The 25,854-nt window shown below is 51.8% G+C and overlaps 1 protein-coding gene across 1 annotated transcript in view; it reads left to right on the top strand.

Moving 5' to 3' along the window:
* The window catches only part of HSPA12B (heat shock protein family A (Hsp70) member 12B), a 37,666-nt gene that overhangs the window by 6,179 nt on the left and 5,633 nt on the right, over positions 1 to 25,854 (top strand). Inside the window, exons 2-10 of the mRNA XM_048508996.1 lie at positions 271 to 332; positions 7,610 to 7,710; positions 8,555 to 8,679; positions 12,211 to 12,397; positions 13,822 to 13,926; positions 14,699 to 14,815; positions 18,275 to 18,446; positions 20,614 to 20,700; positions 23,369 to 23,473. Coding sequence (XP_048364953.1) covers positions 290 to 332; positions 7,610 to 7,710; positions 8,555 to 8,679; positions 12,211 to 12,397; positions 13,822 to 13,926; positions 14,699 to 14,815; positions 18,275 to 18,446; positions 20,614 to 20,700; positions 23,369 to 23,473 — 1,042 coding nt within the window. The 5' untranslated portion in view covers positions 271 to 289. The remainder of the gene's footprint in view (positions 1 to 270; positions 333 to 7,609; positions 7,711 to 8,554; positions 8,680 to 12,210; positions 12,398 to 13,821; positions 13,927 to 14,698; positions 14,816 to 18,274; positions 18,447 to 20,613; positions 20,701 to 23,368; positions 23,474 to 25,854) is intronic.

Here is a 25,854-nt window from a genome sequence, read left to right as displayed (position 1 = left end):
TGTGAAAAATCAAGTGCAGAAAATAAGTGCAGAAAGAGGACAATAAATAATGCGAATAAATGTACAAATGATGGCTGTTCAGATGTAAACTACACCCATCCCTTTGCTACTGTCTGGTTTAAAGCATGGTTGTGAAGCACTTATTAGTGGTCTTGGCAGGATATTTCCTTGTAGAAATAGGTGGAGCTGTGGGGTTCAGTTAGGTTACACCCCGTAACGGCAACTCCTGTTGGAATTCTAGCTGACCTGCTGCTTTTTATTCCTTTGTAGCCAGAAAGGTGATGTGAAGATGTCAACGTTGGCAGAACCTGCAATGCATACTCTCCAGATAGGTAAGACACCACCTTGCACGGCACAGAAGGGACAGCCTGGCTTCCGGTTTGGCTGGAGGGCTGGGGGAAGAAGTCATGGGTGTCTACCAGAGAACACTCCTCTCCAAAGCAGAGGGTGTTTTGCACAGCTGTTGTGAAGGGCCGCTGGGGCCGTAGCTGAGACCCCACTCAGCAGAGTCGAAGGCAATTATCAGCTGATTGTCATCAGGTTGGAGTATTGGACACAGGAGGTCCTCCGAGAATCCAAAGCAAGAGTCCACAATAAGAGTCCAAAGTAACTGTGCAAGGGTGACATTGCCAGTGACTTACTAGTCTAAGTATGACGTAGCTGCCAGGATACAGTCTGGGTCCCAAAATCTTATATGCCAAATGTCCCACCCACCAATATCCGACCTCTTACACCTGTGCCCAGAGGGGGGAAAATGGTTTCTTTCTTTTTCCACCCCAGCCTCACCTACAGCCCCGACATGACCGGCCTGGGGAGGTTTCCGTGTCCAGCACTCCCCTCCACCTCGCGGCTGTACAGCCTGCCCCGCTCTCCTCTTCACAACCCTCTTGTGAGGTAGGCCACCGCGAGAGATCCTCGCTTGGTTTCATAGCGTTGGAGGAGGTCAGCCTCGCCGCGGGACCCCCTTCCAGGCATTCTCCGAGGCCAGCTGCGCGGCTTCCTCCGGGGCCTTTTCTGGGGCTCCAAAGACGCCCCCCGCCCCAGTGCCAGCTTTGGCCAGGGCCCAGGGCCCCACCACCACCTGGCGCCCCACACCCCCCCACGCCCCACTTACCTTAGCCGGAGGAGGAGGGTGGCAGTGGACCGAGGGGCGTCCAGTGGGCCTAAGCAGCAGGGTCAGTGCAACCGGACTGGGAGCCTGCCGTGGCCCAGCAGGCACCCCCACGTGGTCTAATGGGTGGCGCCCAGGGTCAGTTGACCTTCCCCCATGTCCCTCTATCAGATACGCCACTGCCTGTGCCTCCCTAACTTGGCTCTTGCAAAGACTCCTTGCTGAGTTTGGCTTGTTCTAGGGCTGCCAACTTGCCATGGCGTCGCTGGTCTTGCAAGCTGGAACATCTCAAAAAGGATATCGAAGAGATAGAAAAAGGTGCAGAGAAGGGCAACGAGGATGATTGAGGGACTGGAGCACCTTCCTTATGAGGAGAGGCTGCAGCGTTTGGGACTCTTTAGTTTGGAGAGGAGGCGGCTGAGGGGGGATATGATTGAAGTCTATAAAATTATGCATGGGGTAGGAAATGTTGGCAGAGAGAAATTTTTCTCTCTTTCTCACAATACTAGAACCAGGGGGCATTCGTTGAAAATGCTGGGGGGAAGAATTAGGTCTAATAAAAGGAAACACTTCTTCACGCAATGTGTGATTGGTGTTTGGAATATGCTGCCACAGGAGGTGGTGATGGCCACTAACCTGGATAGCTTTAAAAGGGGCTTGGACAGATTTATGGAGGAGAAGTCGATCTATGGCTACCAATCTTGATCCTCCTTGATCTGAGGTTGCAAATGCCTTAACAGACCAGGTACTCGGGAGCAACAGCCGCAAAAGGCCATTGCTTTCAAATCCTGCATGTGAGCTCACAAAGGCACCTGGTCTGCGAGTAGCAGAAAGCTGGACTAGATGGACTCTGGTCTGATCCAGCTGGCTTGTTCTTAACAGTATAGCAGTTGTTGTTTTATTCCATGTAACCCTTCCTTTAAGCTAGTAAACTATTTTTATACAAAAAAACCGACTCAAAGTATCTCTGGCTATCTTTCTTTTTCCACACAAGACTGCTTCCGCATCTCTGCTATGAAGCATCTCTTTGCATATAAACCTACAAATCTTTTACTGCAAAATTGCCTAAAAGCTTCACAAGCTCGTATCCGGCACGATCCCTCCTTTGCACCCAGCCGTGTCTTCTCTGAACTCCTTCTTGTTGCCGGTGCTTTACTTTGCAGTGCTCTGAACGCATTTCTATTCACTTTAATTGCTTAGAAATTATTAATTTTCGGAGTCCCTCTTTAGTTCGTCTCCGTGTCCCTCACCTTGGGGAGGCAGCCCTCCCAGAGGCGCTTCTATTAAAAATCCTCTGTTAAAAATGCTTCCTCTTTTTGTACCCGATGAAATATTAAGGCAACAGGCCGTGGAGACAACAAAACCCACTTAAGGAACAGCCAAAGAGGCCATGATGCCGTGTCGCCCCGTCACTGACTCCTCGCACGAGGAGGCGGCTGCAAATCCCAGGAGTCGCAAGTAGAAAAGGACAAAAAGTGGATTCCTGACAGGCCATCGAGTCCAACCCCCCTGCAGTGCAGGAACACACCATCAAAGCACTCCTGACAAGTGGCCATCCACCCTCTGCTTAAAAACCTCCAAAGAATCTGGAGACTCCATCACGCTCCGAGGCAGCGAATTCTTACTACCGTGTTTCCCCGAATATAAGACAGTGTCTTATATTAATTTTTGCTCCCAAAGATGCGCTATGTCTTATTTTCAGAGGATGTCTTATTTTTCTGTGTTCTGTTCGTCAGGCATGCTTCCAAACAAAAACTTTGCCACGTCTTACTTTTGGGGGATGCCTTATATTTCACACTTCAGCAAAACCTCTACTACGTCTTATTTTCCGGGGATGTCTTATATTCGGGGAAACAGGGTATCAGGAAGTTTTTCCTGATGTTTAGGTGAAATCTCTTTTCCTTTCCCTTGAACCCATGACTCCTGGTTCTAGTCTCTGGAGCAGCAGAAGACAAGCTTGCTCCCTCCCCGACATGATATCTCTTCAGATATCTAAACATGGCTATCATGTCATCCCTTTAACCTTCTCTTCACCAAACTAAACATAACCAACTCCCTAAGCCTCTACTCGTAGGGCATGGACTCCAGACCCTTTTACCATTTTGGTTGCCCTCCTCTGGACCCGCTCCAGCTTGTCAATATCCTTCTTGAATTGGGGTGCCCAGAACCGCACACAATATTCCAGGTGGGGTCTAACCAATACAGAATAGAGAGGTACAAATACATCCCTCGATCTAGACCAGTGATGGCGAACCTATGGCACGGGTGCCAGAGGTGGCACTTGGAACCCTCTCTGTGGGCACGCGCACACAGAGTTCATCATGTGGGGGACGGAAAATCACACACACACCCCCACACACATCTAGGCTGGCCTGGGCCACTGTGAACGACGTGTGCGCACCGCAGTGAGCAGGGAGGACTCAGCTGGCGGGCCTGGTGCCTGTGCTCCAGGTGGCTGCTGCCCGAGGGGGGGGGGCGCAGAGGAGGCAGAGATGCTAGAGAGGCACAGAGCGGTGCGTGTGGGACTTGCTGGAGGCTAGAGCAGGTTGGCCCCTGCTCCAGCGGGTGGGGCGGAGGAAGCGGGAGCCAACCGTTTTTTTCTAAACTAAAACCTCAGCATTCAGGTTGAATTGCCCAGTTGGCACTTTGTGATAAATAAGTGGGGTTTGGGTTACCATTTGGGCACTCCATCTCAAAAAGGTTCAGCATCACTGATCTAGACACTCTGCTCCTATAGATACAGGGTCTCCCCAGCTGAGGCAGCCGCCCACCCCCCACTCCCAGGATCCACGTCTATCTCACATCCAGCTCTCGTAAGAAATCATCAGAAGACCCTAAGAATCTACGGCATCATGCCCTGCTCCACATCCCCAAACCCTGCTCTCCTGTGACTCAGCTCCCGATTCTGCAGGAATCCCCCAAGCTGGAGTTGGCGACTGTCGCCTCAGTCCGCTGGGGAAGTTCCCTGGGCCGCACTCCCCTGAGGTGGATTCCAGGGGGCTTCTGCTGGAGAATTTTCCCAGCGGGCTGCACCCCTTCGTGAACGAAAGAGAAGGCCCAGGCGCTCCGATTCCTTGGCAGAGTCCCCCTCTAGCTCCAAGAGAGGCCCCACGGCCAGGGGTGCAGATCCTGGCCGATAAAGTGAAAGCTGACCCCCCTCCCCCGCTCCTCCCCCAAAGCAACAGCTGGATCCTGTCAGCTGAGGAGCTGGGAGAGGGGGAGAATAATTAACTTGCTCCCTTAATTGGAACCGTGTGCCCCAGCCGGGGAGCCGGGTTGTGGTCTGGGTGACTACGAGACGGGGAGATGCGTCTGGCGCACGGGTGGGTGGTGGGTGGGAGGGAAGGCTTTTCCCCTGTGCTGAGCTCCGGCACAACATGCCCCCCAGTTGCAGGGAAGCATGCAGGGGGTCTGTCAACCCCTGCTGTCCTCCCTCTAGCCCCCCCCTTTCACCATCTCTGAAACGAGCCCTCCCCATTCAAAAACGGCTGGGACACAATCCTGCTGTTGCATACAGACCAGTTTGGGTCAGTTGCTTTCACCCATTGAAGCTGACGGAGCGACCTTGGCCAATTACTGTCTCTCTTGGCTTGACCTTCCTTGCAGGGATGTTGTGCGGGAGAATCCGATGTCTATCCTCGGGATCATGGGAGAAAGTGGGATGGGAAGGCAGTAGATAGAATCAAGGTGTCAGGATTGTTCAGGTTTTGTGTTGGTGTCGGAGGGGCATTTTCCAACGGGAACGGAGCTGCAAAAGTTCAAAATGCTTGAAGCTGCTTCCTACTGAGTCCGGCTTTTGGTCCATTGAGGTCAGCATTGGCGTGACCTGCCTGGGGAAAGAATTGGCTGTTTCAGAATAAGTGTTAGCGTTCAAATTAGGGGTGACCAACCTACGGTGCTCCAGATGTTCATGGACTACAATTCCCATCAGCCCCTGCCAGCATGGCCAAAACCACAAAGGGTTTTCAAGCAGTGGTGGGATCCAAAAATTTTAGTAACAGGTTCCCATGGTGGTGGGATTCAAACAGTGATGTAGCGCCAATGGGGCTGGGCGGGGCACGACGGGGGCGTGGCCGGGCATTCCGGGGGCGGGGCATTAATAATTTCTCTGTTACTGTAAAAAAACTCTTACTGTAAAAAAAAAGTTCCTAATTTCCAGCTGGTATCTTTCTGTCCATAATTCAAACTCATTATAGCAAGTCCTATTGTCTGCTGCCAACAGAAACAACTACTTCTCCTCTAATTGACTGCCTGTCAAATACTTAATACTTTCAAATACTTAATTTTGTTTCTAGAAATCAAAAGAAGGATACTTTCCTTAAACAAGGAACTTTACCGTATTTCTAAAACATGTTTTTAAAACAGCCCAACAGGGAGGATTATCCCGTTTTCTACCTTCGCTAACCAGCCACATAGTAAACAACAGGACTGTATGATTTTTGGACCTAATGGAATTTCTAACGGAAAAGCAGACCCAATTAGTAACCCCCTCTCGGCACACACCAATAATGAGTAATGAGTAACCCACTCTCGGGAACTGGTGAGAACCTGCTGGATCCCACCTCTGTTTTCAAGGCAAGAGGCACTCAGGGGTGGTTTGCCACATTGCCTGCCTACAAAGCAACACTGGACTTCTTTAGCCATCTCCCTTCCACAAATTAATCAGGGCCAACCCTGCGTAGCTTCTGAGGTAGCCTGGGCCCTCCAGGTTATAGCAAGAGACATACAGGGGTAGTTTGCCATATTGCCGGCCTCCGTGTAGCAACTCTGGGCTTCTTGGTGGTCTCTCACACGAGGACTAACCACGGCTGACCCTGCTTAGCTTCGGAGATCCGAGAAGGCCTGGCTTGCCTGCACGATCCCGGTCGGGGATTTTTCTTTTCCACTGGGAGCTAATATCTGTTCCCGTGGGACAGGGAGGGGGGAACCAGTGTTTAATTTGCAGTTCGAAAGAACAGGGAGGGAAAAGTTTAAGCAGATTGTTTTCGGCCTCATCAGAATTTAATGATGGATCTGTCCTCCGCTCAGCCAGCCAGCCAGCCAGCCTGCCTCCTCGCCCTGGAAGGGGTTTTTTGAAACCCTGCAATTTTGACTAGTAATTAGATTTTGGCAGGAAGCAGAAAAACTTACGTGGGAGATGTGAGGAATGCACGTTCTGCAGACGTTGATCGAGTTGTTCGGGGAGAGAATAATTAACCGTGACATTTCAATGAACACTAGTTACGACATTATTTATTTATTGACTTCTCTTGTATCCCACCTTACTCTGTAAAGGAGGCCAAAAGTAGCCCTCAATGTTTGCTTTCCCCCCATTTTATCCTCCCAACAACCTTGTGAGGTAGGCTAAGGTGAGCGTTTGTGATGGACGCAAGGTCGCCCAGTCAGCTTCCAGAATGGAGACTGCAAGTGGGCCTTTCAAATCCTACACTCTAACCACTGCACCTGCTGGCTGGCATCTTGAGTGTGGTGCCATATAAATATGGCTTTTCTGCCCACTAGAGAGGTGGGGAAACTGACAAAAAGTAGCGCAAAATCCAGAGGTAACAAAAAATGCTGAACTGTGACTGCCTACATTTTCTCTTCCCCATCTCCAGGGGCCATTTTATGTGAGAAGATATGAAATGTAGTCAGACCGTACAAATAAGTTACTAGTCCACAAGCATCTTCCCCACCTATGTTCGCTCTTTGTCTGCAAGGAGACTCAAAAGGGCTTACAATCTCCTTTCCCTTCCCTCCCCCCCCCCACAACAAACACCCTGTGAGGTGGGTGGGGCTGAGAGAGCTCCAAAGAACTGTGACCAGCCCAAGGTCACCCAGCTGGCATGTGTTGGAGTGTACAAGCTAATCTGGTTCACCAGACAAGCCTCCACAGCTCAAGTGGCAAAGCAGGGAATGAAACCCAGTTCTCCAGATTAGAGTGCTCTTTGTAACTGAGAGACAACAGATGAGAGACAAAACCTTCCATCTGTGGATACCCGGATGAGATTTGCCCTCATCCCAGACAATGAGGAGAATTCTAGTTCTCAAGACTATCTTTGGCCCATTATGCACAAAGTGTTTTCCTTGGGACTGTTTGCTCCACGGTGGGTTGTGGTGGGGTTTTGTCGTGTTTCTGTGTTTACACACGAGGAGGTGCCGCACCCCCTGCCACGCAGCTTGACCGCCTGCACTTCTGGGTCGCTCCCATTCATCGCAAGATTGCTGGCTCTGTTTTTAAAGACGTTTAATTTTTTTTTATATCAATATTTCTGTGTTAGTGATATTTGTGTGCTTTTCTCAAAAACTGGCTGTAGTTCCCCCGGAAATGCCTGTGAGACCGAGGGGCGGGGGGGCGGGCTGGAAGAAATGGAAACTGAATGAGGGAACACATCAGAGTTTGTTCAGTCTCACTAACCACAGGACTTTTAGGATCTGGAAATCTCTGCCGTGAAGGAATCGTTCCCTTGCAGTGGGACAGAGTTGCAGCGCATAATCAACCTTTGTCTTCTTATTTGCCAGATACCAACGGCGAGTGTTCTCGCACCCCGTCTCCATCCAATTCACCCAGACTTCACAATGAGAGCTGTAGTATTGCTCCGCTCACCCCTTCCCAGTCACCGGTAAGCAAAAAGAATTGATGCCTTTTCGAAACTGACGTGTAAAGTGCCCCCCCCCCCACCGCACAAGTCTCAGGTGTCTTACAGAGAGCCAACCTGGTGTAGTGGTTAAGCGCAGGTGGATTCTAATCTGGAGAACCAGGTTTGATTCCCCACTCCTCCACCTGAGTGGCAGAGGCTTTTCTGGTGAAGTAGATATGTTTCTGCACTCCTACATTCCTGCTGGGTGACCTTGGGCTAATCACAGTTCTCTCAGAACTCTCTCAGCCCCACCTACCTCACAGGGTGTCGGTTGTGGGGAGAGGAAGGAAAAAGAGCTTGTAGGCCACCTTGAGTCACCTTACAGGAAAGAAAGGTGGGATATAAATAATCCTCTTCTTCTCCTTCTCCTCCTCCTCCTCCTTCTTCTCCTCCTTCTTCTCCTTCTCCTTCTCCTTCTTCTCCTCCTCCTCCTTCTCCTTCTCCTCCTCCTTCTTCTCCTCCTTCTCCTCCTCCTCCTCCTCCTCCTCCTCCTCCTCCTCCTCCTCCTCCTCCTCCTCCTCCTCCTCCTCCTCCTCCTCCTCCTCCTCCTCTTCTTCTTCTTCTTCTTCTTCTTCTTCTTCTTCTTCTTCTTCTTCTTCTTCTTCTTCTTCTTCTTCTTCTTCTTCTTCTTCTTCTTCTTCTTCTTCTTCTTCTTCTTCTTCTTCTTCTTCTTCTTCTTCTTCTTCTTCTTCTTCTTCCGTATGTTTCATTCCAAGTCCCAGTCAGGGGGCCGGGGCATCATATGCAGGGGGGGTTCCCATGGTCAGGATGAGATGCCTGGTCCTTTTCCAGCCACGCATAAACACTTTCTGCCTTGTGTTTCCAGAGGAATGAAATCCGGACCCAGCGGCCCACTCCCTTCTCGGTGGTGGTGGCCATTGACTTTGGCACGACGTCCAGCGGCTACGCGTTCAGCTTTGCCAACGACCCTGAGGCCATTCACATGATGAGGTACCAGCCCCGCCAGAAGAAACAAATAAGGAGCGTTGAAAGGCCCCCTCCACTCCAATTCTTCCGAAAATCCCCCTGCGCAAGGTTTATTGGTGACTATACACTGCCCAGTCACCCGGTGGTGGATTAGAGGGGGAAATGCTGATATTCAGCATCTATATTGGACAATCCCAATTTTGCAGGACACCCATCACCTAATAGCTGACATGCAGCAGCAGTCTGTACATGATGGTATGAGATGACTGACTCTCAGGAGCAATGGACTGAGCTTGTTTTCTGCTGCTCCAGAGACTAGGACCAGGAGTCATGGGTTCAAGGTGAAGGAAAAGAGATTCCACCTAAACATCAGGAAGAACTTCCTGACCGTCAGGGCTGTTCGACAGTGGAATGCACTGCCTAGGAGTGTGGTGGAGACTCCTTCTGTGGAGGAGAGGCTGGATGGTCATCTGTCAGGAGTGCTTTGATTGTGTGGCAGGGGGTTGGACTGGATGGCCCCTGGGGGTCTCTTCCAGCTCTAAGATTCTATGATTCAGTACAAAAAGGGTTGGGTTGCCCACCTTGAGGTGACACCTGCAGATCTCCCACTGCGACAATTGATCTTCAGAGGACCAACGTCAGTTTCCCTGCAGATAATGGCTCCTTCTGAAGGTGTACTCTGCAGCATTACCCCCTGCTCGGGTCCCTCCCCTCCACAACCCTCCCTGCCTGGCTCCACCTCCCAAGTCTCCCAGTATTCCCTTACCCAGAGCTGGCAACTCTAATAATGGGCTGTTTTCTGGAGCTGAAATTGCCTGGGGGCTGCACTTGCACCTGACGAAGAATAACCCTAACCTACGGTGACCAGCCGTCCCGATTTTCGTGGGACACTCACGCTTTTGCGTTGAGTGTCCCGCGTCCCGCCGAGCTTATGCCATTGTCCCGATTACGGACAATGGCCCGCACCTGCACACTGCCTTTTGCAGCGGCGTTCCCCAGTCAGGAAACAGGGAAGCACCCCAGAAGGCACTGCGGCAGCCACAGTGCCTTCTGGGGCGCTTCCCTGTTTCCTGACTGGGGAGCGCCGCCTCAAAAGGCAGTGTGCGGGTGCGCGCGCGTCCCCCGCTTTTTAATACGAAAAATCTGGTCAGTATACCCTAACCCTTTCTCTTCCCACCCCCCACAGCAAGTGTAACCTCTAACTGTGGGTTCTGTGGGGCAGAACTTGGAAGGAGTTGCAAAGAACTAAATTTTTAAAAACAAAATGGTTTACTTCCTTAACAAATAACACTTTTAACATTAACATTTAACATTAACAATTCACAGTCCTTCTAGGTTGCATTTCAAGTCCTTATCTTGACAATCTACTGATAAATGCCAAGTCCAATTCTTCCTGCTGGTGGTTGGCGTATGGAGACTTCAGCGGCTTGGTGAATGGGATCCAAGATGATGAAGGTCCCCAAACGAACTCCCATCGACTACATACACAGCAAGCCCTGAAACAATAAATTCTAACGTTTACAAATATAGCAAAAATAAACAACTCCCTTCCCACTAGTTCCCAACAACTTTGCAGGTACCTTAAACAAGGTGTTAAGAGCTTATAAAGAATTAAATCAAGGTCCCAGCCGGGTAGCCTCAGAGCTTCCTCCAACTTCACCAGTTTTTGCAGCCTTCTGCTGCTTTGAGTCTCCACCCCCTTTCTGGGTCAACCCATTCTGAACAGAGGGGTCTCACAAGCACCCTGTGAGGTGAGTGGGACTGAGAGAGCTCAGAAGAACTGTGACTAGCCCAAGGTCACCCAGCTGGCGTGTGTGGGAGTGCACAGGCTAATCTGAATTCCCCAGATAAGCCTCCACAGCTCAAGTGGCAGAGCAGGGACTCAAACCCGGTTCTCCAGATTAAAGTGCGCCTACTCTTAACCATGACACCACGCTGGTGCCTGCAGCTTCCCAGCAGGGCAAATTATGTTGGTGTGTGTGTAAATCCTTGTGTGTAGTTTGCCCCTCATCCCCACCTCCGTCAATCAGGCTGCCTGCTCCAATCAGGAGCAGGCAGTGGCGTAGTGGCTAAGAGCAGTGGCTAAGAGCAGGTGCCCTCTGATCTGGAGGAACCGGGTTTGATTCCCAGCTCTGCCGCTTGAGTTGTGGAGGCTTATCTGGGGAATTCAGATTAGCCTGTACACCCCCACACACGCCAGCTGGGTGACCTTGGGCTAGTCACAGCTTTTCGGAGCTCTCTCAGCCCCACCTACCTCACAGGGTGTTTGTTGTGAGGGGGGAAGGGCAAGGAGATTGTAAGCCCCTTTGAGTCTCCTGCAGGAGAGAAAGGGGGGATATAAATCCAAACTCCTCCTCCTCCTCCTCCTCCTCCTCCTCCTCCTTCTTCTTCTCCGTCTCCTCCTCCTTCTTCTCCTCCTCCTCCTCCTCCTCCTCCTCCTCCTCCTTCTTCTTTTTCTTCTTCTTCTTCTTCATGTTAAAAGGGTAAGTAGTTTTCATGCCCACTTTGTGCCCACCTGTGGCTCAGGGGTGGAGCCTCTGTTCGGCATGTCAAAGGTCCCGGGTTCAATCCCGCAGAATTGCTTTAATGCTACTCAGCACAGCTTGAAGGCAGCCTTCTTGCAGATCCTTCCAAGTCTGATTTGAAAACGTCAGCCTCTGGTTTCCTGCATTTTGGACCCTGTTGCCAAATTTTCCATTTGCGCTGGATTTTGCTTGAGTGCCTGCCCCAACCCACCTCCACACTCATCCCGGCTTTAAACATGGAGAGATTCCTACCAATTGTTGGATCCCTTCACCTTGATCTTTAAAAATTTTTAAGATGCAGAGGATGATGTCCACTTTCTCCCACTGCCCCATGTAATTTTTATTTGTGTGTTGTGGGTTTTTCGGCTTGTATGGCTGTGTTCCAGCAACATTTTTTCCTGATGTTTCGCCTGCATCTGTGGCTGGCATTTTAGATGCAGGCAAAACATCAGGAGAAAATGCTACTGGAACACGGCCATACAACCTGGAAAACCCACAACACACTAGTGATTCCGGCTGTGAAAGCCTTCGACAATATATTATTTGCTTCACTTTTCTCTCCAATGGGAACCTAAGGCAGCCTATGTCGGTCTCTTCCATTTATTTATTTATTCATTTATTTATTAAACGCATCTATACCCCACATTTCTGTACTCATAATCTAGGCATCTTACAAAATACAATAAAATACAGTAACATATACAATAATAAAACCAATAACAGTAAGGTCCACCACTATACAATAAAATCACATGCATTTTACCTTCACAACAACCCTGCAATATAGGTCAGGTTGAGCGTGGCTGACTTGCCTAAGGTCACTCTGCAGGCTTCCAAGGCAGAGTAGGGATTTGAATCCGGGTCTCCCAGATCGAAGTCCAATGCTTTAATCCAGGGGTGCCAGACTCTGGCCCTCCAGATGTTCATGGATGTGCAGCTGTCAGGAGTTGTTGGGAATCACAGTCCGTGAACATCTGGCCAGAGTTTGACACCCCTGCTCTAACCATTGCACCACACTGGTTCTCTGTAGGAAATGGGAAGGTGGAGACCCCGGAATAGCCAACCAGAAGACGCCCACCAGCCTGCTGCTGACACCGGAGGGCTCCTTCCACAGCTTCGGCTACACAGCCAGGGATTATTACCATGACCTCGATCCGGAGGAGGCTCGAGACTGGTTGTACTTCGAAAAGTTCAAAATGAAGATCCACAGCACCAGCGTGAGTGGCTCTTTTGTTAGCCCGGCTTTCTCGAGGGGGCGGCGGCGGAGCGAAGCCGAGACCGAGACGCTGTACCAAGTTTCACAGTCCAGGAAATCAGTTCCAGATCTGCTTCCTGAGCGGAAGGCTTATTGGAGTCAGGGTGGCTGGGATTTAGAGGCTGTGGTTCCCTGAAGGCCGGGGGGCTTCCATGCACCAACATCGGCACCCCCTAAAATGAGGGGGATGTCTACCGGGGCCCAGAGCTGCCGCTGGAGCCTGCCTGCTCCCCCCTACCCCATCCCTCAACCACTTTCTTGCAAGCCCCATCTTCTGAGCTCATGAGCTGCTCAACATTGCCAGACTGTGCAGATGGGGACAGTAACAGCAGCGGCACTACTAGGCTAAGGTGACCACATGGTCACCTTGTAAACCCGGGACGGGGGTAGGCACATTTATCGTTATATAGTTCGTTAAGAGTCGCGAGTTAATGAGCACACTGCCTTCTGGGGCGCTTGCCGCTTCTCGCCAGGGAAACGCAGCCGTCTCCAGAAGGCAGTGGCTCCTGGAGGCCCAGTGGAAAGATGCCATAGCCAGCATCGTAACAGGATCGCACAGCCTTCTGGGGCGCTGTCACAGGGCGGGAAACGGCAGCACCCCAGAAGGCCGTGCTCCTGCGGCCGCACGCGCGGGAGGCTGCCGCACTGCCTTGCGCCCCAGAAGGCAGTGCGGCAGCCTCCCAAAAATCGGGACAAATTGTGCGAAGGCGGGATTGTCCCGCCAAAAGCGGGACGGCTGGTCAGCCTATACTAGGCATGCTTGCCATCCTCCAGGTTGGGTCTGGGGATCCCCCGGAATCAGAAATCAGCTCCCCTGGAGAGAGTAGCTGGTTTGCAGGGTGGACTCTAAGGCATTATATCCCACTAAGATTCCTTCTGTTCCCAAAACCTGCCTTCAGTGGGCATCACAGCCCATCTCGAGGAATTTCGCAGCCTGGAGTTGGTCACTTTGCTTTAAGCCATAGGTGTCAAACTCACAGCCCTCCAGATGTTATGGACTTCAGTTCCCATCATCCCCTGACAGCATGATGCTGGCAGAGGATGATGGGAACTGTAGTCCATAACATCTGGAGGGCCGCAAGTTTGACACCTGTGCTTTAAGCTGTCTGCACCTCCCGGGGCCCTTGAGGAAAGGGCAGGCAGGGGTCAAGAGCAGACGGGAGGGACGCACAGACAGGGGAGGAGTATATGGGTGGCAGCAGGAAGGGAGGAGCAAACGGGGTCTTGGGGGCGGGGCATCGGTGGCCAGGCGGTTCTGAGCACTCTTTGCCCAAATGTGGAACTGGCGTGCCCCCCCCCCCCATCTGAGCATCTGCAGATGGCAAAGGAACGAGAGAGCTGGGCTTGAGGTGTGAATCTGACGGGTCTTTTTCTGCTCACTGCCAGGATTTGACCATGAAAACGGAACTGGAAGCCGTCAACGGGAAGAAGGTCCTCGCTTGGGAGGTCTTTGCTCACGCCCTCCGCTTCTTCAAGTGGCAAGCCCTGCAGGTGACCGCAGAGGGGCGAAGGGAAGGGCCACCGATGCAGCTGTTGGCTTGCCAAGAGAAAGCCCTCCCTGCTGTGCGCACGCCCTTCCGCTTGCCCCCGAGATCCTTGCCCCTCTGCCTCATCTTTCTCTTAACACAGGAGTCACCAGCCTTTTGGGACTTGCAGGCACCTTTGGGCTTCTGGCGCAGGAGCAAAATGGCAGCCATTTGGAGGCAGAGCCAGCAACAAAATGGCTGCCATGGGGGGTGGAGCCACATGAGGACGGTGTCTGCCCCTCTATCCAGTTACTGTTGCCCAGAGACGCGAGGGGGGGGAATGGCGCCCGAGGCAACACCTGCTCCGGTTGCACCCCCCTCACCCCTGCCTCCTCATCCCTGCCCCATTTACCTTAGCTTGGCTGGGCTGCTTCCGGGTGCCCCTCGGCCCTGCCCCACCAGGCTGCTCCTTTGGTGCTGGCCAAAGGGGGGCAGGGCCGAGGGGCACCTAGTGGCGGCGCTGCCAGGCTGCTCCTTCGGCCATCAGAGGCTTTGCTGGGTGAAGGAGCAGCCTCGTGGGGTGAGCCCGAGGGGAGGGGCGTGGGGGGCAATTCTCCGACCCCCCCATGTGACCAGCTGGCGTGTGCCTGGGGACACGCGACCTCACATGTCCCCGTGAGCGCTCCGCCTCTGCTGTTGTCATACTTTCTCCAGGGCACAGCAGTCTCTGCCATCCCGCCTTTGGTGGGCCTCTGCCAAGGCACGTGACCAAGTGCCCCCCCCCCCCCTTACTGCAGGAACTTAAGGACCAGTGTCCGGCTTTGCCAGAGAAAGATGCCATCCGGTGGGTGATCACGGTGCCAGCCATCTGGAAACAGCCCGCCAAGCAGTTCATGAGAGAAGCTGCATATCTGGTGAGTGTTGGGGATGGGGGGGGGGGGGTGGTGGTAAACCACGTGGTTCCTGTGAGCCTCTTCTGCCAGTGCAGTTAACAGCCAGAAGAATAATCGTCTGTAGGACCAAAGGCAACCCCAAATGCCATCATGGGTGGTGCTTAGAGTGTCTGGCTAGGATCTGGGAGACCCAGGTTTGAATCCCTGCTTTGCCCTGAGAGCTTGGATCAGCCGCTCTCCCTCAGCCTGACCTACTTTACACGGCACAGTTCTTAGGAGCTCTCTTAACCTCACGCACCTCCTAACCCCACGCACCTCCTCCTCCCCCTCCTCCTCCCCCTTCTCCTCCTTCTTAACAAGGATGATTGAGGGACTGGAGCACCTTCCCTATGAGGAGAGGCTGCACCGTTTGGGACCCTTTAGTTTGGAGAGGAGACGTCTGAGGGGGGATATGATTGAAGTCTATAAAATTATGCATGGGGTAGAAAATGTTGACAGAGAGAAACTTTTCTCTCTTTCTCACAATACTAGAACCAGGGGGCATCCATTGAAAATGCTGGGGGGAAGAATTAGGACTAATAAAAGGAAACACTTCTTCACGCAACGTGTGATTGGTGTTTGGAATATGCTGCCACAGGAGGTGGTGATGGCCACTAACCTGGATAGCTTTAAAAGGGGCTTGGACAGATTTATGGAGGAGAAGTCGATTTATGGCTACCAATCTTGATCCTCCTTGATCTGAGATTGCAAATGCCTTAGCAGACCAGGTGCTCAGGAGGAGCAGCAGCAGCAGAAGGCCGTTGCTTTCACATCCTGCACGTGAGCTCCCAAAGGCACCTGGTGGGCCACTGCGAGTAGCAGAGAGCTGGACTAGATGGACTCTGGTCTGATCCAGCTGGCTTGTTCTTGTGTTCCCCTCCCTCTCTGCAAATTTCCAGGATTTCCCCGACCTGGAGTTAGGGACGCTGCTAATTGTTTGGATCTTGCAGACCAAAAGTAGCCCCTGAGTTCTTTCATTTCGTTTAGCTGGAGAACTGAGCTAGGGGTAAAAGAAATCTCGTCCCTCTTTGGCTTCCCCAGGAATGGCCAGGAACCCACAGAACTTCCCTCTTGGAGGAAGCAGCCAAGCTTATCTTTCCTTCCCTAATTACTTTCTGTAAGTGTCCTGCAGGCAGACAGGAGCGCCAGAGTCAGGGATGCCTCTCTGCCTGGGGGCACGTGGGGCTTGGCGTACTGTCTGCAGGACCCGCTAATTTGGACCAGAGAGGTTGGCACGGGCACAAAACACGCAGGACGGCAGACGCCTGCGAGGCTCCCTCTCCGCTCGCTCCGCGGTTTTGGCTGCAGTTTCTGGATTCTCTCAGCCCTCCCGTCCCCACATTTGGGGGCAGCCCGGTGGGGCGGAGACTGTCTGCACCAAAAGAATCGAGGCCAGAACGACCGGTGGAGTCAAGGAAATGCCGCTGTGGCCTTGATGCCCGGCTGCCTCTGCTCCGTCTTTCTTTTGGGATACCCCTCCCCCCATTTCTTTTGGAAGGGGCTGAAGTCTTCAGTAAGCTAGAGGGGCTCCCTTCCTGGAGTTTTAGTTTCACAGAGTTGTGAAGTGACTCTGTGTGGTTGAAATGGCTGTTACTGTTTTTTTAAGGGTAAAAGTCCCTGCTTACCCTGTTTCCCCTAATATAAGACATCCCCGAAAAATAAGACGTAGTAGAGGTTTTGCTGAAGTGCGAAATATAAGGCATCCCCCGAAAGTAAGACGTAGCAAAGTTTTTGTTTGGAAGCATGCCCGACGAACAGAACACACAAAAACAAGACATCCCCTGAAAATAAGACATGGCACATCTTTGGGAGCAAAAATTAATATAAGACACTGTCTTATTTTCGGGGAAACACGGTAGTAGATTTGCCAACTCCAAGGTATTGTTGAAGGCTTTCACAACCAGAATCGACTATCTGTTGTGAGTTTTCCGGGTTGTGTAGCCGTGGTGGTCTGGTAGTTTTTGCTTCTAACGTTTCACCTGAATCTATGCCGACATCTTCAGAGTCCACCCCTCAAAGCCGCCATTTTCTACCAGAGGAATTGATGCCTATTATCTGGCCATCAGTTATCTCCAGCCACCCCCTGGAGGCTGGCAACCCTACCTCCTGAGGCCTGGTCAGACGTGCCCATGAAGCTGCCAGACCGAGCCAGCCCCTCCCCACATTTCTCTATCTAGGATTGGCAGCTGCTCTCCTGGCCCCCTTCAACCAGAGTGTTGGGCACTGAATTTTCCATGTCCCCACCCCCACCCCCACTGGTCACACACTCTGCCCTGGAGCCACGTTCCTTCCCTGACCCTCAAGATCCAGCGTGGTGTAGTGGTTAAGAGCAGTGGACTCTCATCTGGAGAACTTGGTTTGATTCCCCACTGCTCCACCTGAGCTGTGGAGGCTTATCTGGTGAACCAGATTTGTTTCCCAGCATAGATGAGTTCCTCAGGGGAAAATGACTGCTTAGAAAAAGGAGGAGGAGGAGGAGGAGTTTGGATTTTTATCCCACCTTTCTCTCTTATAAGAAAACTCAAGGTGGCCTACAAGCTCCTTTCCCTTCCTCTCCCCACAGCAGACACCCAGATAAGAGCCCACCACTCAGGTGGAGGAGTGGGGAATCAAACCCGGTTCTCCAGGTTAGAATCCACCTGCCCTTAACCACTACACTACGCTGGAGGGTGGAGTCCAGAGGTGGGATCCAGCAGGTTCTCACAGGTTCCCGAGAGTAGGTTACTAATTATTTGTGTGTGCCGAGAGGGGGTTACTAATTGGTGATTTTGCCACGTGATGTTTGCCTTAGTTACGCTCCTCCTCTCAGCAGGAGCGCGCAGAACTGGAAGCAGTCTAGCAGGAGGTGCACCGGCGTGCGTGGCAGCCTGCGCCTGCGTGCATTCGTTCCCCGCCCAAGGACCGGCGCAGCGGCTGCGTCCTTGCCACAGCCCTGTTCAGGAATGCCCCGCCCCCGGAATGCCCGGCCACGCCCCCGTCGTGCCCCGCCCAGCCCCATTGGCGCTACTCCAGTTTGAATCCCACCACCATGGGAACCTGTTACTAAAATTTTGAGATCCCACTACTGGTGGAGTCTATGGCATTAGACTCTGCAAAGGTCCCCCTCTCCAAACCCCACCATCTCTAAGCTCCACCTCCAAAAACTCAAGGTACTTCCTGATCCAGAGGTGGCAACCCGAACTATGTTGATCCAAGCCGCCCTGGTCTTGCAGGCACTCAGACGTCAACTTGGGTTTGGGAATTTCCTGGAGGTTGGTGGTGGAACCTTGGGCAGACAGAGGGAGGGGAAGGGCGAGACCCCAGTGGGGGTTTAGTGCGATACACCCACCTCAAAAGCAGCCATTTTCATTTAATGCAATAGACCCCACCTCAAAAGCAGCACCCTGGAGGTCGGCAAACTTATCTAGATGACTGCCTTCCCCTTTCTCTTTGCTCTCTCAGGCCGGGCTGGTCCCCTCCGAGACCCCGGAGCAGCTGCTGATCGCTCTGGAGCCCGAAGCGGCGTCCATCTATTGTCGGAAGCTGCGGCTCAACCAGCTGATAGACCTCAGCTACAAGCCCCAGGTCAACGGGCTCGGGCCGGACCTCCCCATCGACTCCAGCTTCAGGCAGGGTAAGAGGTGGCCACTGGGAATCCAGAAGGTTGCTGTGAGTGGGACTCTGCGCACAGCTTTGGTGGGAGGGTGGGCTGGTCAGTTTGCACACTTTCCATAGTCCATTGAAGAAGATATGAGTTAGGATGTTGTGGGTTATATGGGTTGTATGGCCGTGTTCCAGTAGGATTTCCTCCTGACGTTTTGCCTGCATCTGTGGCTGGTATCTTCAGCCAGTAGAAATTCTGGTTGCTGTCAAAGACTTTGTGTCAGTAGCCCTGGTTCAACCAATCAAAAGGGTAGCCAATCTTTAGTCACTGGTGGAGCAGAAGTGGTGTAGGAGGTTAAGAGCTCGTGTATCTAATCTGGAGGAACTGGATTTGATTCTCCGCTCTGCCGCCTGAGCTGTGGAGGCTTATCTGGGGAATTCAGATTAGCCTGGACACTCCCACACACGCCAGCTGGGTGACCTTGGGCTAGTCACAGCTTCTCGGAGCTCTCTCAGCCCCACCCACCTCACAGGGTGTTTGTTGTGAGGGGGGAAGGGCAAGGAGATTGTCAGCCCCTTTGAGTCTCCCACAGGAGAGAAAGGGGGGGATATAAATCCAAACTCTTCTTCAAACTCTTCCTCTGGTGAAGGGGCTTGCGATGGTACAGCCACACCCACATTTTATACAGTCTGACTTGCTGACTTCCAGGTAGATGTTAGACTTGAGAACATGTTGGGGGTGTCATGTGACCTAGAGCCTAGGGTTGCCAACTCTCGGTTGGGAATTTCCTGGAGATTTGTGGGTTGGAGGCTAGGAAGGGTGGGTTTTGGGGGAAGGAGGTGTCAAAAACGGAACCAGCCATTTCCCAAACCAGGAGGGGGTTCGGCAGAGTATAATGCCGTGGAGTCTACTGTCCAAAGCAACTATTTTCTCCAGGACAACGGATCTCTGTAGTCTATCCTGGGAGATCTCCAGGCCCCACCTGAAGGTTGGCATCGATATTTGGGGCTGTTTTTGGCATACGTAAGCTAGTGGTGCAGTGCTGTGATTCAGAGTGGTGGACTTTAATCTGGAGCATAGGTGTCAAACTCGAGGCCCTCCAGATGTTATGGACTACAGTTCCCATCACCCCCTGCCAGCATCATGCTGGCAGGGGATGGTGGGAACTGTAGTCCATAACATTTGGAGGGCCTCGAGTTTGACACCTATGATCTGGAGGATCTGGAGGGTTCCATTCCCCACTCCTCCACAAGAACAGCGGACTCTTATCTTGCGAACTGGATTTGTTTCTCACTCCTCCACATGAAGCCTGCCGGGTGACCGTGGGACAGTCACAGTTCTCTCAGAACTCTCTCAGCTCCACCTGCCTCACAAGGTGTCTGTTGTGGGGAGAGGAAGGGAAAGGAGCCTGTAAGCCATGGTTACGTGTTATGGTTCAGAAAAGCAAAATATAAATCCAAATTCCTCTTCTTTTAGTCTGCCTCACATTTTCCACAGGTTTCCAATCACCTGGTCAGCAGCAGCAGTGGCGTAGGAAGTTAAGAGCTCGTGTATCTAATCTGGAGGAACCGGGTTTGATTCCCATCTCTGCCGCCTGAGCTGTGGAGGCTTCTCTGGGGAATTCAGATTAGCCTGTGCACTCCCTTACATGCCAGCTGGGTGACCTTGGGCTAGTCACAGCTTCTCGGAGCTCTCTCAGCCCCACCTACCTCACAGGGTGTTTGTTGTGAGGGGGGAAGGGCAAGGAGATTGTCAGCCCCTTTGAGTCTCCTGCAGGAGAGAAAGGGGGGATATAAATCCAAACTCCTCCTCCTCCTCCTCCTCCTTCTTCTTCTTCTTCATCATCATCATCATCATCATCATCATTAGGCCCTTAAAAGAAAGGTGTTCAATTCAAAGCAGTTTCCAGATGAGGACCTGGCCAGGTGATCCTTCCCTCTTACCTGTGGGGGATTTCCCTCGTTTTTGGTGGGGAATCACGTCTGCCTTGACAGTGTGACTTATTTGTAGACACGTAACAGGACAGTGAAACCCCATTTCTTCTGCCTGACCATCCAGCCTGAGGAAGCATTCTGTGCGATCCAAAAGCTTGCCTCTTGCGACCTGAAGCAGGGCAAGTCAGCCTGCTCATCTTGGGGTGGTTTTGCTCGCTGGAGACCGTTTCTTGGCTGACTTCCCTGGCTTTTTCGCCCTGCAGCCCGAGAACAGCTGCGACGCTCCCGACACAGCAGAACCTTCCTAGTGGAGTCCGGGGTGGGCGAGCTTTGGTCCGAAATGCAGGCAGGTAGGAGCTGATGGGGGAACCCGGAGGGGGGGGGGTCTTTGCCCACTGAAGGTAAATGGACATATCCCCTTGAAACAACCTGTTCTCAGAAACTGTGCACCGGGGTGTGTGTGTGTGTGTGTGTTAAAGGATGCTTGGGGCTCATGACTGAGACAGAGGGGAGAAAAGAGGTTCTTTCGTCCATAGAGAAAGGGTGGCATAGTGGTTAGAGCGCTGGATCAAGATTTGGGAGACCCAGTTTCAGAACCCCACTTGTGCCACAGGGTGACCTTCAACGGGTCACACTCTCAGCCTAACCTACCCCGCAGGGTGATTGTGAAGACAAAATGGAAGAGCAAAGGAGAATATAAAGTTCTTTGGGATCCCACTGGTGGGGTATAAAGGAAGTAAATCAATCGGTTGATCAAATAGAATCATCTGGGGGCTTTGAGGATTCAAACCCAGTCGCCCCAGATGTTAGTTCGGCACTGTTAAACATGTAAAAGCAGTTTTGCTTTTTGGCTGGCTGGCCTGCCAGCTGGCTCGGCCTCCTTCCGGATGAGGGAGGGGGAGGGCCGTGGCTCTTGTTCAGGGGTGTGGCCCCTTCACGTTTTGTGGAGTGGGAGGGAGGCTGACATCATCCCCTGCAGGCTGTGCACGGCTCTCAGCAAGTGAAGACCCTTCCAATGGCTCCATCAGAGGAAAAGCGTCCCAACAGTGGGGAGAATCTGGGGCGGGGCAGGGCGGGGGAGAGCAGACAGCCTGGTCAAAACCCAGCGTGGCCTCCTCCTCCTCCTCCTCCTCCTCCTCCTCCTCCTCCTCCTCCTCCTCCTCCTCCTCTAATAATAACCAGCAGTTCTTTCCATTTTTTAACGAAGTGTTCACACTCGAGTTTCCAAAAATAGCAGCCTTCTTGAAATCATTTGGACAGTTGTCTTTTTAATGTGCTGCTCGCGGGTAAACAGAGAAATGTGAGGAAACCACACTATGGAGCTAGGAACCGTGGGATAAGCACGCCACCATGGTGTAGTGGTTAAGAGCAGGTGCACTCTAATCTGGAGAATCGGGTTTGATTCTCCGCTCTGCCACCTGAGTTGTGGAGGCTTATCTGGGGAATTCAGATTAGCCTGTGCATTCCAACACACGCCAGCTGGGTGACCTTGGGCTAGTCACAGTTCTTTGGAGCTCTCTCAGCCCCACCCACTTCACAGGGTGTTTGTTGGGGAGGAAGGGAAAGGAGATTGTCAGCCCCTTTGAGTCTCCTTACAGTAGAGAAAGGGGGGTATAAATCCAACTCTTCTTCTTCTTCTACGCATAATGGGCCAATTAAATCCATCAACAAAATGCATGGAGGATGGATGGATTGAAAGTGCATCATTTGGAATGTGTTAAAGAACTCTGTATGCATCAGGGCACTCCCAAGGGGAGAGAAACTCCCCTTGGGAGCCAGATATCTCCCTCCCTGCCTTCCTGAGAGTAGTGGGGAGTAACTCATTCTTCCCAGAGACCTAAGCAGACCTGGAATGCTCGGTAGCCTTCGGCTTCCCTGGAGGGTTTCCATTTGATAAGCAAGCTCTGGGCCAGGGTGACGAAAGAGGCCCTCTTGACTTTGGAGCCCTTCCCAGGTGGCCTCCCTCTTCAGGAAGCCACCAAAGGCCTGGGCACCGAATTCAGGAAATTGTGTTCCGGAAGTGCAAGCCCGCATAATCTCCGCCACCTTAAGAACATAAGAACTAGCCTGCTGGATCAGACCAGAGTCCATTTAGTCCAGCTCTCTGCTACTCGCAGTGGCCCACCAGGTGCCTTTGGGAGCTCACGTGCAGGAGGTGAAAGCAATGGCCTTCTGCTGCTGCTGCTCCTGAGCACCTGGTCTGCTAAGGCATTTGCAATCTCAGATCAAGGAGGATCAAGATTGGTAGCCATAGATGGACTTCTCCTCCATAAATCTGTCCAAGCCCTTTTTAAAACTATCCAGGTTAGTGGCCATCACCACCTCCTGTGGCAGCATGTTCCAAACACCAATCACACGTTGCGTGAAGAAGTGTTTCCTTTTATTAGTCCTAATTCTTCCCCCCAGCATTTTCAATGGATGCCCCCTGGTTCCAGTATTGTGAGAAAGAGAGAAAAACCTTCCCAGATGCGGGCAGAGAGGGTGCTTTTCTGGGGCTCCAGGAACCCTGCTGATGGTGTCAATTTGAAGCTCTGCCGGAGCCCCCAATAAAGTTGCCAGCTCTGGACTGGGGAATTCCTGCAGAGAGGCAGCGGAGGGGGAAATCTGGGGAGGCATTTGACCTAGAATCTATGGTGTACCATAGAGCTTGCATTCTGAAGCTGCCAATGTCTTCTCCAGGGGACACTAATCTCTGTAGTCTGGAGATCTGTTGTAACTCTGGAAGAGTTGCAGGCCTCACTGGCTGAGTGCCTTGGGGTATTGCATCCCCCCTCCAAGAACCCCAGGGCAATGTACTTAGTTCTCTTCTCCTCCATTTTATCCTCCCTACAACCCTGCGAGGTAGGGTAGGGCAAGTGATGGGCTGACTGAATTTCACAGTAGAGTGGATATTAGAGCCCAGCTCTCCTTACTCAGCGCATCACTCCTGGGCATATCCTGCAGTGGAAGAGCGTTGAATAGCCAGCCGCTCGCCTCCACTGAGTTCCGTGCCTCCTTTTTCTCCCCTTGGCCCCACAGGAGACCGCTACATCGTGGCCGACTGCGGAGGTGGCACGGTGGATCTGACTGTTCACCAGATCGAGCAGCCGCAGGGGACGCTGAAGGAGCTCTACAAAGCGTCAGGTGGGTCTTTGGCAAGGGGTGTGCCCGCCGGGCATCTTTGCCCCTGTTCCCCTTGACCTTCAAATGAGGTATCCAAGTTCCTTGGCTTGCCTAAAGAGTCACCTGACAGGAGCCCAGGATAGCTTCCTTTAGGGGCTAAGGGTGTTTCCTGCCCGGGCAGGACCTGGTTGCCAACTCTGTTAGGGAATTCCTGGAGATTTGGTGGGAGGAGTCTGGGGAGGGTGGGGTCTGGGGAGGGGCCTTTGCAGGATATAATGCCAGACGTGCCCTGTATAGCTGCCATTGTATCCCAGGCAACCTCCAGGCCCCAAAAGTTGTGTCAGATTGTTGTGCCAAAAGTTGTTCACATGTTATAGCAATGAATTATTATTTATTTACAGAGACCGCAAGCCGCATATTTAGATTCATGTTCCAATTTATGTTTCTCCAGCAAAAGTGTAAAGTGTGTTACTCCCTTTGGCAAATTCCATTATATGAATAACAAAATTGCTTTGATGAATAATAATTGATGGTTTTATCATGTCCCAGCAGGGCTGGAGCAAGGGGGAACAGCGCCCAGGGCACGCGTGCGTTCTGCACCCCTGCCACGCCCCCAAATGCCCCGCCACGCCTCTGCACCAGCGCACGCCCGGTGCATTGTTCACCCCTACTCCCTTGGCACTACGCCACTGTGTCCCAGTCTTGCACAACCTCACCAATATAGCAAACATGTTTTGAGTTGTTGTTGTTATTATTGTTGTTGTTGTTGTAGATTTCCCAGCTGCCAGATCTTTAGCTGGTTGTTGGCCTTCATTACAATTCAAGCCTCACCCAGAGGCCTAGGAAGTTGTAATGTATCGGCGTAGCATTCGTGCGGATCCCAGCAGGGCTGCCTTCTGAATTTGACAGATGTTAATTTTGTCAATTCGAAGATGTTTCAAGTGCTGCCCCAGTGTTTTTGAGATGGCGCCCAGAGTGCCGATTACCACTGGATGATGATGATGATGATTATCATTATCATTATCATCATTATCATTATTATCATTATCATTATTATCATTATCATTATTATTTGTTTAATTTGATATACCACCCTATCCCCAAAGGGCTCTGGGCGGTGTACAGCACAAATCATACATAAAATCATCATAAAACACAGGCATAGCAAGAGGCGCGAATAAATAACTGACCAATAAATAAATACCTAAAGTTACTAACTCAAGCTTCGTGAACTATAAAATACTAATTTCCACTAAAACAGCAATTGCGACCCTAAATTGGCGTCGCACAAAATGGGTTGTGCTTCTCCCATTTTTTCCTTAGACCCACTTGGAAGCTGACCACCCTATATGGGAGGGGCTACCAGAGCAGAACTTGCAGAGAGAGAGAGAGATCTTTCCAAAATCCTTTGGAGAAACCATCCACTGTATTGCCACTTGTGAACATGACCTGTTGTTGGGGGGGGGGGGGGGCTCAGATTTGGAAGGGGGGCTCAGATTTGGGAGAAGACGGTGCCATTAAGTCACAGCCAACTTATGGAGAGTCCAAAAGGTTCCCGATGCAAGAAACAGACTGCAGTGGTTTGCTGTTGCCTGCCTCTGCACAGCAGCCCTGTAGTTTCTTAGTAATCTCCCATTCATGACCTAACCAGGGCTAGCCCTGCTTAGCTTCTCAGATCTGACAAGATCTGGCTATCTTGGGCCATCCCCACCATGTCTAGTGGGGGAGAAGGCTCAGAATTCTGCTTTATTCCCACTGGTTTAAATTCCTCTGAGCTGTTTTTTTGTGTTAGAGCGCCCTCTGGTGGTCAGATTTGGCACAGCAAGATAGCACCAAGGTGTAGAGTGGGGAAAGTACTGATTTCCAGGGATCACAGCATTCCTTGGGCAAATATTTCCTCTGTGAAGATTTCAAAAACACCCTCCCCAACCCAGGTGGCTGCAAATGGAGGTTTCTGCTGTTTTGTGCTGCCGTACCTCTCTGTTCTGCATTGGTTAGACCTCACCTGGACTATTGTGTGCAGTTCTGGAAGGATATTGACAAGCTGGGACGGGTCCAGAGGAGGGCACCCCAAATGGTCAAAGGTCTGGAACCCACCCTCCAAATCAGCCATTTTTTCCCAGGGGGCACTGATCAATGCATTATGAAGATCAGTGATAATTCCAGGAGCTCTCCAGGCCCCACCTGGAGGTTGGCAATGGGGATTTAAAAATGGCAATTGAACATAAATATAATGTTCTCACCTCTGTTGATGGTTCTCTCCATTCCTAGCTCTCATTTTAAAAAGCAAATTTTTCTAGGCCGCCATGGAACTATTTCTTTAGCGAAAGTTCCAATTCCGCACACCCCTACACCCGCTGTTTTTATAATTCCTGGAGAACAGCAGAAGTCCCAGCAGACTG

Source organism: Sphaerodactylus townsendi, linkage group LG10 (genome assembly GCF_021028975.2).
Source record: "Sphaerodactylus townsendi isolate TG3544 linkage group LG10, MPM_Stown_v2.3, whole genome shotgun sequence".
NCBI lineage: Eukaryota > Metazoa > Chordata > Lepidosauria > Squamata > Sphaerodactylidae > Sphaerodactylus > Sphaerodactylus townsendi.
This window is presented reverse-complemented; position numbering and strand designations above follow the sequence as displayed.